At 37.3% G+C, this 13,229-nt stretch overlaps 1 protein-coding gene across 4 annotated transcripts in view; it reads left to right on the forward strand.

Annotated features, from left to right (window-relative positions):
• PAXIP1 (PAX interacting protein 1) overlaps positions 1-12,102 on the forward strand; it is a 32,892-nt gene extending 20,790 nt beyond the window's left edge. For 3 of the 4 annotated variants that reach the window (XM_051812886.1, XM_051812887.1, XM_051812885.1), the window contains exons 11-21: positions 1,155-1,276; positions 1,801-1,985; positions 2,118-2,161; positions 4,649-4,716; positions 5,106-5,208; positions 7,334-7,502; positions 8,958-9,058; positions 10,301-10,435; positions 10,519-10,594; positions 11,119-11,178; positions 11,614-12,102. In XM_051812886.1, coding sequence (XP_051668846.1) covers positions 1,155-1,276; positions 1,801-1,985; positions 2,118-2,161; positions 4,649-4,716; positions 5,106-5,208; positions 7,334-7,502; positions 8,958-9,058; positions 10,301-10,435; positions 10,519-10,594; positions 11,119-11,178; positions 11,614-11,630 — 1,080 coding nt within the window. In that variant the 3' untranslated portion in view covers positions 11,631-12,102. Of the gene's footprint in view, positions 1-1,154; positions 1,277-1,800; positions 1,986-2,117; positions 2,162-4,648; positions 4,717-5,105; positions 5,209-7,333; positions 7,503-8,957; positions 9,059-9,398; positions 9,680-10,300; positions 10,436-10,518; positions 10,595-11,118; positions 11,179-11,613 lie in introns of those variants that run through there. The other variant, XR_007908642.1, reaches the window with a different exon arrangement.
• Positions 12,103-13,229: the final 1,127 nt, after the last annotated feature.

Here is a 13,229-nt window from a genome sequence, read left to right on the forward strand (position 1 = left end):
CCAGGTGGTTTGAGTGCTTTGCAAGTCTCATTGAGCTCAGAGTGGTGAGGGGAAACACCTGCCTTTGTGAGTTACTCTCAGACACCAAGGGGCAAAGATTGCATGAGTGACACATAGCAAGATGGCAGGAATCCAAGCTGCATAGCTTTTTACTAACAGCACATCTAACAGTATGTGCTACCTCTACCATAACCCAGTATTCTGAGAGCGTTTTTTTGAGGGTTTTTGTTTTTCTGGGTCAATGCTTAGCAAATATCAAAAAAGGAAGCCCGTGCTGGTAATCAGAGAATAGGAAGCCACACTTCCAGTAGCCTGTGCAATGAGGAGACTGGGGAAGTGGAATTTTGTGGGGTTGAAAAACTTTAGTTCATTCAGATGCATCTTAAAATGCACTGTCCTGTATAAAACAAGGTGTCCAAAATTTGTCTTGGCACTGGATTTCTTCATACTGATGCAGACATACAGGATGGTGGCCTGTTCAGAAAGACATAAAAAGAAGTACAGATTTGGGAAAATCAGAATATAACAACATGCATGTGAACACAGTGGTTAGTAGTAAATGTAATATGTAATGTAATAAACATAATTTAAACAAAATTACTGTCGCCTTTTCCTAAAGAAAAGGAGAGAATGGTGAAAATGAAAACCTGGCAAGATTAAAAATAATGGAAGATGTGGAATTATAGTTCACCACCTATGATCAGCTGGCACAGTTTATTTGGCTTCATGGCAGAATAAAGCACAGCTTTCAAGAGATTTTAAAAAGTAGAGTAGAGCAAGTAAGGGTAAGCATTTCTCTGCCTGAATATAAACAGCAGCAGAAGGAAGAGATGAGACATGTGAGAAGCAAATTAGCTCTGAGCTCTTTCCTAATAAAACTACAGCCTCTGTAAATGAGAAAAAGATGACCAGAAGAATGGAAATTATTCTTCCTGAGTCAGTACTGGTGCTAGAAACCTGAAATTTTTCAGTGTAAACAAATCACTTTTAAATTGTACTGTTTGTATACAGTATATGCTTATATGCCACACTTATGATACTCTGTATTTCACTGTAATGTAAAAATGTTAGTAATGGAAAAATCTTTTCCACGGGAGTGTTCTGCAAGTACTGTCCATGTTCAGGTGTTTATAACTGTCTCTTTCTGTCTGCAGATAATCTGTGTGACGGGGTTTGTTGACAGTGACAGAGATGACCTCAAGCTGATGGCCTACCTAGCAGGTGCCAAGTACACGGGCTACCTGTGTCGCAGCAATACAGTTCTCATCTGCAAAGAGTAAGTGCTCTGTCAACACTGCTCACCTTCTCAGCAGCCTGGTGCCAGGCAGTGCTTTTCTGGATGTGAGGTGATGGCTACAGCTCGTTGTAAGAGTGTTGATTTTAATCAATTCTGCAATTTGATAGCAATAAGCTTAGTGATGTTGTTCATTGAACTAAATTACAGCACATTATCTGATAAATTTGGCCTTCTGAAGACAGGCAAAAGTAATTTCTGATTTTGCTATTTTATAGTATTTCATAAGGGATACCGACTCTTGCATCAACTATAAGTAAAATATGTATTTTTTTTTTAAATGTTAGAGGAGGGAAAATGTAAATCCAGGTCTAACTTGATTCCATTTAGGGCAGAAATTCTCCTCTAGTTGACTTGCTCTAGCACACAGAACAGAAGTATTTTTCAGACTATCTACTCTGTCACAGTTAGAGCAGATAACAGAAATTTTAGGTTTATTATTAGAAATTGCTGTTTCACCTATTCCCTTGCAATGCAATCCTTTCTCTTCACCTCTGAACACTAAGGCCCAACGGGTTGAAGTACGAGAAAGCCAAGGAGTGGAGGATCCCGTGTGTGAACGCGCAGTGGCTCTGTGACATCCTGCTGGGAAACTTCGAGGCCTTGCGGCAGATCCAGCACAGCCGGTACACGGTGTTCAACCTCCAGGATCCACTTTCTCCCAGTCAGCACCTAGTGCTCAACCTCCTGGGTGAGAGTTCCAGTCACAAAATCCTGTGCTCTGTAGCATTTATAAGTGCCTGTTCAATTGATAGGAGCGTGTGTCCTCTGTTACAAATAACTTGGCAATGGTTTCATTTTTGTTCTCTACTCCGTTCCACAGATGCTTGGAGAGTCCCACTAAAAGTGTCACCAGAACTTCTAATGGTATGTTGAATTATTGTATATATAGAGCTATTTTGATAAGATTCACTTCCAAGTGTTTTTAACGTGTGAACACGTGTATGTGGTGTGAGCAACATGTCACAGAGACTTACACAGACCTGTACTGAAGCTCCTGGTGGTACTTTCTGCTAATGTTCTCTCTATTTTATTTTGAGAAATCTGAGAAATAATCTTTTGCAGAACTAAGAAATTGGCAGTGGGTGTACAAAACAAAGTTGCCGTTGAGACATCTTGGGCTAGTGCTTCACTCTTCAGTTGCTACATCAGACCTCTAGAAAGGGCTTAGCATTTTTTGAATCAGTACCTAACACTGTGAAAATGAGACCACATAAAGGTTTTTAAGAGAGAACACCCGAAATCAGTAAGAATTTTGTAAAATACTGATGAAATTAAAAAAAAAAATGGATAATGTAAATTAATGGTGGAACTACTTTATTTTAGAATTTAAGCTTATACCGTGCATTAAAAAAAGTGTCCTGAAGTAGTGGACATGAACAAAGAATTGTACCTTAAAAAAGATACAAGACATTTAATTTTTGTCTCATAGGGTATCTGTGAAACATGCAAACCATGAGATGGGTGTAAGAGATGAGATGGAAACTGCAGCTTGTTCTGAATATGTAGAAAACTACTTCAGCTTTTGTATTGTAAATTTTCCCATTTCAGATTTATACTTGATGACTTTTTCCAGTGTCCCTTCATGTAGATAGATCCCAGTTTAGGCTGGTGAACTTTCAGTTCATTTGTACAGCAGGTGGCTGTCAGATAACATTTTATATTGCACAAAAACATTTTGCCACACCTCTGGTATGGTGGATCACTTGTATCTCAGTCACTCTGTAAACTCTTCAGAAAAGAGGTGCTTAGTAACTCTTGTAACTTAATTTGTACTAATGCTTTAAATGGAAATTCAGCTCACTGTTTGTTGCTTTAATACCTTTCAGCTTTATAAACAGCCACTAATGTATTCCTGACCATAAGTTTAAAACATTTTTCTTACAGACCCCTGTGGAATTGTTTTGTGGCCCCATAGGAAACTAATTTTTAAAAAACTAAATGCTTTTAAAAATTTGTGTTCTTCATATTTTCCTGAAGAAGAATACATTTTACTGTTTCAAGATAAAAAATCCTTGAGGAGATTCAGTATGCACTATTAGTATTTAAAATAGCTTTTAACTAACTCTGATTTGAGTTTATTAACCACCACCCTTTGCATCCACAGTACAGTTGAGCTCATTTTAAAATTGTACACATGCCTTCCTTGGGGGGGTCAGTCAGACCATGTAGTGGTCAATGTCTTGTCTTGTGTAACCAATGGAGACACCTCAGGGGTCAGATGCCTAATTTAGTACCTCCTATTCTGTATTTACTATATAAGGACCCTTCTTGTCCATGTGAAGTGGGAATGTTGTAACTTAGATTGAAAGGGACTTCTGGTGACAATCCTGTCCAGCTGCCCTCAGGGTGCCTGCTCAGGAAGAATATGGTTTGGAAATAGAAAATGCTGGACATGTGGAAGTGCCAGACAAGGTACTTCACTGCCTTCACTGTAGGCATTTCTATTTGTCCTGGGATTTGGGGTCCTCTTGTGAGGACAGCTCTCTTGTCAGACAGAGTTGATGCCACCTACCTCTTGCATTTTCATGGTTGAAATGTCTGTCAAAAAGTGGATGTGTGCACTGTTCTTTCCAGCTGCTCATACTAGCAGTTGTCTGGCATAAAAATGCCTGTCCTTGAGAGCAGGGAACAAACCCCTGTGGCCTCTTCCTCCCAGAGGAACATCCTCACAGTAAGGCTGGAACAATGGTGCCTGTCTTTTGTGGTCCTGTACCCTTAGCATTCCTAATTAAGTATCAGGTGTCGATTTGAAGGTTAAAAAGGAATAGATGTCACACACTCCTCACCTGGGAGCTGTGGTTTCAAGTTTCCCAGGCCAAGGAGAGCCTAAAAGCTGCACATCTTTACCCTGGGCACATGCTCTAGAGGCTGATCTGGTACTGGGGAGGTGGGAGTGTCTATCCTGCTTTTGTTTATGTAGTTAGGGAACATGAGTTTAAAACAGGGTTTTTTTTGAATATTACCACTCCGTGATATTTAGCACCAGGAAGAACATTGTGGTCTTCGTGTATTTAACAAATGGGCAGGCTTTTCAGTCTCCTTCTCATTTAATTCATTGGGTTTTCCATTTATGTTTGTCTGTGTTATTTAAAAGAAAAAAAGTCCCACAGTATTTTATGTGGTGTACACTTACATGGTTACTTGGGTTTGTGGAGAAGCTTTGGTCAACACCCAGCTTTGCTCTGGGGCAGGTTGTGTAAGCAGCAGGTGCACCATGTGTTCATGTCATTTTCATTTGTTTAATTGTCTTTAATATAGTCTAAAATATGGTTGTGCAGCTTTCCTCTTTCACAGTAGAAGTTGGTTTCCCTGCTCAATTCAGATATAAACATGCACATGGTCTGATTTCAGGGAGTGAGGTTGCCTTTGAAACCAAAGCAAAATGAATCCAGTCTTCAGCCGTCTTCCAAAAGAGCAAGGTAAGAATAGAGAGAAGTCAATGCCCATAGTCCTTAATTGACTTTTTCTTGGAAGTTTCAGCTGGCCATCAGCTGCTTCCAGCCTGTGGGCTACTCATTGAAATAACTGATCAGTGTTTTTTGTATGTTGCCAGCCACTCAACTGGCAGGAATAAAACAATAACTAGAGCGTGAAGTAGTAAGAGAAGTGGGAGAGAACAGAAACAGGAGAATTTGCCCTGTTCTCAGCATGGTGATTTTTATTTCAGAAAAAATCCTGCCTAATTCTCATTCATCTGGGTCATTCCATTGGTAAAAATTGCAGGAGTGTGCTTGTTTGATTTCAAAATTGTAATTACACAGCTTTGGGCCCAAAGATCACATTGTGCTGTATTTCCTGTATTTTGCAGGATTGAAGACCTGCCACCACCTACTAAAAAACTCACCCCCGAGCTGACACCAATGGTGCTCTTCACAGGATTTGAACCTATGCAAGTGCAACAGTACATTAAGGTAACTTTCAGGCTTATCTCTTGTGAACTATGTTGAAACATTTGATAACTTTTTTGTTGATGTTGAATTTTTGCTAAGACTTGATTAGCATACATCTAGTGGATAAAACCCTGTACTGATTGGGCCTAGGTTAGAGTTTGTGAAATGACTTTATGTGAAATGAGTTTTATTTGTTCTGCTTTAGTTAACTACTTCATACTAATGTGCTACTTGCTTTTACTTTCTGTATGATTGCTTTAAAAAGCAAGAAAGCCCTTTATACATTTGTTTTTAAATCATCAAACTTCATTACCAAAGTGGATAAGACCCAAGTTTATTCTAGTGGAGTTGCTATCTGTATTGCCAAATGCTTCAAAGAAAGCTGATAACAAAGCTTATGGCAGGTGTGAGAGAAGTTCCTACTGAGGTTCCCTAATAAAGCTGTCCCAAAATTTAACTCTAAATAATATACAGCATTCAGATAATGAGAAGTAAGTGAGGCCTAGTTTGAGTCCACTACATTTCTTAGAAATATGCACCACTTTGGTGTGCTCAAAAATATCTAATACTTTCTTTATTACACTTAAACTTTTCTTTCTTTAAAGTAGTTGGACTTGGGAGTTTTTTTTCCCCTTGCAGTGTTTACATTTGAAGTTTGATATGAAATATTTTGGGTTAGAAAATATTTTTCAGTGTATCCCATGAAGTTCCAGTGTCAGCTCCTCACTTTTGGTCATGTTGGTACCAGGTTAATTATATAGAGAATCTGTTTTGGTAACATCTGTTATGGCTCACAAATATCAAAAATTAACTTCAGCCTCAAGGCTTGTGAAGTTGAATCTAAACCTGGCAGTGCTGATGCCATCAAGATTTTGCAGGGTTTGGAGTTGGATACCTCTCATCTTCTTGAGATGGAGGGGCAGGGCAGTATTTTTACCTGTGTGCCCAAAGGGTTCCTTGCATGTCAGAATGGAAATCTTGCAGGATCTGCACTCATAAGTGTTTGAGGTGAACATAGGAATAGCAGCCTTTACCATTTATAGGGTGCAAGTGTACTGTTCATACATGCCCTGAAGGAAATAAATAGTGGAGAGGTTGAGTCACTGAATAATACTTTTGCGTGTCATCTTTATGCAAACCATCAAAGCAAGCACTGTAAAGAAAAGCTTAAAGCACTGTCCCTGTCTATCCTGTGTGTTCATCATTATCAGTGCAGGAGAGTACACAGGGCTGCCACAGACCTCTCAGGGCTTCCAGTACACCCCTTAGGCTTTCTTGCTTGGGGGACTCCCAATGACTGATAAAACAGAATCACCCTAGTATGTTAAATATTTATACTTTAAGATATTGGTGGGGTTTCTATTTATTTGTGCAAAATATTTGCCGTAGAAAATCAGAACTCCATGGTGCATAGTTACTAAAGCTGTCCAAATATTTTTTCATATTTAAAATTTTTAAAAGGGAAGCATTCTGTCTCTTAACACCCATGGTAATCTGATGTGCCTCACCAGCTGATTTGCTTTATTTTTAATCCCTTCAGATAATGACTGTCTTAACTGACAAGATAGCAACTATGATGTATTAGGTTGGGTTTGGTAGTTTAAACCAAGGAAAAAGGAATAGTTGCTCAGTATTGTCAAAAATACATTGGGGAACTAGTGTATTTAAAGAATATGTGTTTTGCATGAGATGCTTTTCAAAGAAAAGACTAACAAAATGGAAGTTTGCTGTAGCTACAGCATTTATTATACCTTCCACAGAAAAGAGCAAACTTATTAAATACTCTGCTTACTTCAATTCAATACTATGTTTCACTTAAAAAAGATTTTCATTTGTAACTTACAATTTTTTCCTTGCTTAAAAAAAGCAAAACCCAAAATCAAAAAACTGCAGAAGGAGGAAATAGCTTTCAGTCTTGCCAGGTGATATTTATGTCTGGAAATACCTGGATTTTCAGTGGCTGTAAATTCTGTCAGAATTAATCAACTTTAGTAAAGCAATGACTGTAACACAGAAATCTATATTTACTGTTTCATTAGGAGCTTAGTTTTATTTGATGGTGATGTTATGATTTTTTATTTATGTTTTTCCTCAACTTTTATTTTACAACTCTTTCCTTTTAATTTGTGTTTGGTACAACTTTCAGAAACTGTATATCCTTGGAGGTGAAGTAGCAGACTCTGCCCAGAAATGTACCCATCTAATTGCCAGTAAAGTGACCCGAACTGTCAAGTTCTTGACAGCAATTTCTGTAGTCAAGCACATAGTAACTCCAGAGTGGTTAGAAGAGTGTTTCAAATGCCAGAAATTTGTTGGTAAGTTAAATTAGTATCAATTCTTACAGTAAACTTACTGTTCATTGACGTATTTAAATATACTTCGCTGTTTCAACTTCAGTGTTTCTTACTGGTTTTCTAAAGAGTTCAGTTTTTAAAAGCAGAGATTTTAATTCTACAGCAGGTCTGTCATTGTTCACACCTCTTGAAGAATGTTGTGCAATCTTTTTAAATAATTATATCAGCAGCTAGTTTGTATTCCACTTGAGTTATAAGGTTATGTTAGTATGGCTGGGTAAAGCTGTGGCTTGATTTTTTTTTTTTAAACAAGTTGTCTTTCAACAGAACATTTTGTTTCATTTAGTTTTCATTGGATTTGATACAGTTTCTTTACCTTAAATGAAAGAAAACATACTTAAAAGGTTTTCTTTAGGATGATTAAATATTGGATGTTGTTAAACCTTGTATTTCTTTCTTATGTAGCCAGTTTGTAGATTTTTACCTGTAGTTGCATTATTTAGCTTTCTTAAAAGCTGATTATTTGGTTTATGACTGTTTTGTGCTTTTTATATAATTTGTTTGTAAGAAGAAAATATATAACATCACTACTTAACCATCATAAAGACTTAAATCTATAGATAATTAGCTAATAAAACCAGCAAACATTTTTATAAATCTCAAGAAGGCAATTTGCTTACCTCAGCATCAGTGAACTGAGAAATCAATTCATTTGAAAGCTATTTTAGAAGATGAAGAAAGTCAGGGAATTTAGGATGACTGTTCTGATCTAGTACTTAAAGTACTTCACTTGTCTATTGAAATTGAGTTGATGGGCTGCCTCCAGTTTTGTACCTGCTACAAGATGGAAAATGTAGCAATTGTTTACAAAACTTGTCCTGCTAGTTTCCTTTGTCTTTTGGAGGAGTATTAACACCATCTCTTGCAGGTCATCAGAATTACCCTTGGAAAGACCAATTTGTTCTCCATATAAAAATACATTTTTTCTTTATTCTTTGAGCTTAGGGATTTTGAGTTGAGTTGGATTTAGAAATGTGTTTGACATAGATTTTCATGGAAAGATAAAGACTGAAATGCTATCCCTAATAAAAACTGAAAAAATTGGCTGAATAACAGGGCAAGTGAAAGAAGTGGGAAAATTTCTGGGCTCTCATAGGTTGTCACAGTAATTTGAACTTAATTATTCTGCTCTTTTGTTTGCAAAGACTCAACAAATAAAAGCTGCAGGTTCCTCCAAAGTTAGAAAAAGGGACTTGATAGGACAGTGGTTGTTGTTAGGTATGCAAGTATAAAACAGTTTAGTTCTGCAGGTAACTGGGGGTCATCGTTATAAAGTGCATAATAAAAGGGGGTATTGTAATCATGTTAAAATTATAGTATGTTTTCCATTCAGAGCCACCCTGACCCCCACAGTCACATCTGGGTCACATGAATGTTTGTGCTTTGTGTGTTACATCCTCAGTATTTCTTTTTCAGATGAGCAGAATTTTGTGCTCAGAGATGCTGAAGCTGAGGTGCTTTTCTGCTTTAGTTTAGAGGAGTCTCTAAAGAGAGCACAAGTAGCTCCACTGTTCAAGGTATGCAGTTTAACGTGACATTTAATTACTTGGAGTTTTTCAACCTGGTTGTTTCAGCATTGGGACCACAGGTTTTATATCTGAAGGCAGTAAAACAGACTGGTGTATAACAGGAAGCATTTGTTGTAAATTTTACTTTTGACTTTATGTTTATTTCCTGCCTGAGCATCATTGGAGTGGATATAAGTGGAGTGACTGGATCCTGGTGGTGTGAACAAAACATGCTCAACTTATTAACAGTATTTGTTCCCTTACAAAATTTATAACATTGCTCTATTACTTGTGAAAAGCCACCTATGGAAGGAACCTTCTTTCTTTTCTCTTTTCTTTTTTACACCAGCCTGGTAGTCAGAGCACTTGCCCATGAAAATGGGAGTCTGAGAGTGAGTTTGCACTTCAGTCTCAGGCAGTTCTGGTCTGATTATTCTTGGAGACACCACTTTCCACCAGGCTGTTTGCTGGGATGGTGCAAGATGTTTTCATGCCCCTGGTTAAAATTACGTTGCAGTGCAGAGAGGTCTCTGGAGATCTGAGCTGCTAGAGATCCTTCAGCCAAACTGAATTTCAGACTGTTTATTGAGGCAAACCACCTAAAAAGGGTATTTTTTCAACCTGTAATGAGTAAGAATCTCCATCTTTTATTAAGTTTGAATGCTATGTTTTGCTCAGTTTTGCAATGTAATAGTAAGGCTTTTTCTATTTTTTTTATTCCTAGCTGGTAAGCAGAGATAATCTACTTTATGATTTGATCACCTGTAGCAGTCTGAGCAAAGCAGTAGGATAATTTTTGTCAGGAAGTAATAAATTGGCTGTTAGTTGAAAGGTAAAAGTTCTTTTGTAACACTTGAGATGTCCCTGTGCTTGAAGAACAAAGGAGCATTGTTGTTCTTATGTGTCTTACCATGTGCAGTTACTTTTGGTTTGGGGTTTTTTTTTTTGGAACCATAGTGGTCATTTGAAGGTTTCCTGGTTGTTATTTTGCAGTTATTGAAATGGGAACACCTATACTTTCAAATTTATCAAAACTGTGGGTTTGCCCCTCCAGGGGAAAACATCAGAGGCAATTAAGGACAACTCACCAGCTGATGAATCTGTGTCCATAAGCCTCATAGCCAACCCCAGCTTACAAAGCCTGCCCTGTGGTTGTGTAAGAGAGGATTCACATGACAATAAAACTTCATGTGTTGCACAAATCAGTTAACAAAATAATGTTTTTTCTTGTTCTTCTTTTCCTCTTTTTAGGGAAAATATTTTTACATTACGCCTGGAATTTGTCCCAGCCTTTCCACCATGAAAGCTATTGTGGAGTGCGCAGGAGGAAAAGTATTATCTAAACAGCCTTCTTTTCGGAAACTCATGGAGCATAAGCAGAATAAGGTGTGTTGAGTGTTGCTTTCTAAAATTTACTGGCAATACCTTCCTGTGTCACTCTGACCTTACCATTAGTTTCTTTTGTTTAGAGTTTGCCGGAGATAATCTTGATTTCCTGTGAAAATGACCTACATTTATGTCGAGAATATTTCGCAAGGGGCATAGGTATGTGGAAGCTTTCGTTGTAATTCCAATAGCATAGCTGTTATGTTGGGTTTTTTTCCTTTTTTACAGTTATTATTATATGAGTATGGAGATTCTTGAAGCTTTCAGATAATAATAGAGGAATATGTGGACTATCCTGCAAACCAGGGAGAAATCCGAGCCCAGCTGTTTGTTAGGTATTTTTATTGGAGTTATTGTATAGGCAGGTCACTGTGAATCTCTGGAAGAGTAGGATTGAACCTGGGGCTTCAGTCCTGTATGAGGCAAAATTACCTGTTCTGTGCTTTAAGCCCAGAAGGCAACTAAGTAACATCCCCTGGCTCCCTCTCCCCCAACACTAGAGAGAAAGAGAATTGAAAAAAAAAAGTAAACATCATGGGTTAAGATAGAACAGTTTAATAATTGAAACAAGATAAGATAATATGCTACTAATACTAATGACAATAGTGGCCCCTCCTGACACACCTGCAGAAGGAGGCAGAATGTCTGTGTAGGGTGTAAACTTATGTTTTTGATATTTCCAGATGTCCACAATGCTGAGTTTGTCCTGACTGGAGTACTTACTCAAACACTGGATTATGAATCATATCCTTTTTGTGTGAAGACTTTCTGCTGCTTAGGGAAGAGTGGTTTACTAAAAGTTTTTTAAATGAGGAACAAATTAATTATAATTTTTTAGGATATATAATGTTTACTTGATAGGAGAGTAGTTTAACACCCAGACCCCTAGTTTAAATTCAAAATGGAATTACTTTTTGATAGGAAATACTTCAGGGGAGGTGGGAGGCAGGGTTGTCATAAAGGAATAGGGGTGAAATATTGGGCAACAGGGAAAAAAACTTGTCACTAAAGAAAATACTTGTCAGGAGTTACTTCAGATGAGGAAAATAATTTTTTACTGAAGAAAATTATAGACCCTGTTTGATAATTGCAGTGGGGGGACCAGTAAGGCCTCTGTGTCATTATAAAAGTTGTATTTTGCAGTCATTTCTTACAATTGTTCTTTCTTAACAAGCATACATATAAATTTACTTGATGGATAGTAAAATGCCTTACTGCTTCGGAATCCTTGGAGCCTTATATCTAGCTGTTCAGCCATTGTACAAAGCAACTAGAACTTCCTGTGGATGCTGTTTTCCAGCTGTTTTTTCCTAGGGATGATGAGTGGTTTAAAGCAGGAAAGCAAAAATAAACTGCATCTTTTTTAGGATGTGTAATTTTATTATGCTGAAACATAATTTACTATGTTTTGTATTATACTACCATTTTAAAAGAGCCCATTTTAGGTATCATGATTAGCCCGTTTTTAAGCATTTTAAAATAAATTATGGTACTTCAGCCAAAAGTGTAATTTGGATGTAAAAATGAAAGGGCTTGCTATCTATTAAATTATGGATGTCGAAGATGAAAATGTTTTGTACTTTATTTTTATTTCTTATACTCTATTTTCTTTTATATTGATATTTTGCCCACATTTGAAATAAATGTACTTTTAAATGTTTTACTCTATATTTTAGTGGTTGTTCATTTTTTTGAATACTGTGCAGCAATGGCACTCTGGTAAGAGTAAATTACTCAAATCTTTTTCCAAGGAATGTGAAATTATTTTAAGCTTATTTTACCAGATATGTTTTAATATATGAATCCCAGTGCTTTAAAGGGAAATAGTTGTAAATGTATATATGTGTTTTTACTGAGGCAAAGAAGCAGCTTGAAGGAAGGAGAAACTACAACCCTGCCTATTACACTGTTGTGATAACTTTTTGTTTGTATAGTGAGTTTTACTAAATAAATATTAAAAAAATCAGTCTCCTGAATCTATATTCAGTTGTATTTTCTACAACACACAACAGTTCTAATAATCTGACTTGACCATTTTTATCAGTTTAGACTCCAGTAGATAAAAAAAGTGATCCTGAAAGCATTTATTCTCTGATCAGCAAGGCTTTCAGCTCTGATGCCGTACGGACAACTGAGTATCTGCCCTCCCTCATCATGGAAATTGCTCATTTCAAATCTCTCTTTTGTGCCATGACCTAAAGTGTAAATCCAGCTGGTGCTGGACACTGATTCTTCTGCCTTTCTCCCAATGCCTCAGTTCAAGAAAGAGCTTAAGTGAGTGACAGGTTCCTGCTGTAAGAACATAGTGTGGTAACTGTCAAGATAATGAAGTCCCACAGAGGTCAGTACTGTGCCTGTTGCCTGTTATTTCTGGGGCTGGTTCCTCAGCTATTTCCATATCCTGAGCTACTCCTGTATTTGGCTTTTCTGTTGTAAGCAGTAAGGGGCTGTGTGAGGATCACAAGAATGGTAAAATCTCTACCAGTGAGACGTTTGGTCAGGTGACAAAACGTGACAAATGACAATGTTGTGCTTTGGCTCAAGATGGTTTTGGGTGAACTGAAGGTTTAAAAACGTGTGGGAGAAAATGGTACTTTTTCACAAATGCCCTTTACTTGCTTGTTATGTGAGTGTTTTGTGCTTTTTCTTAGTGTGACATTCAGCTCTCCATTTCCTCTTCATTTCCTCAGTTTCCTCTTCATTACAAGACAGATTAAGGGAAAGCCTGTAACGTGGAGACCTGAGGTTGGAAGTCCATGATATGATTTTATGCTTTAACTTTTAAGAACAGTAA

The sequence above is a fragment of the Manacus candei genome, unplaced genomic scaffold (genome assembly GCF_025592945.1).
Source record: "Manacus candei isolate 608988 ecotype Guabito, Panama unplaced genomic scaffold, ASM2559294v1 h1tg000089l, whole genome shotgun sequence".
NCBI classification, from domain to species: Eukaryota; Metazoa; Chordata; class Aves; order Passeriformes; family Pipridae; genus Manacus; species Manacus candei.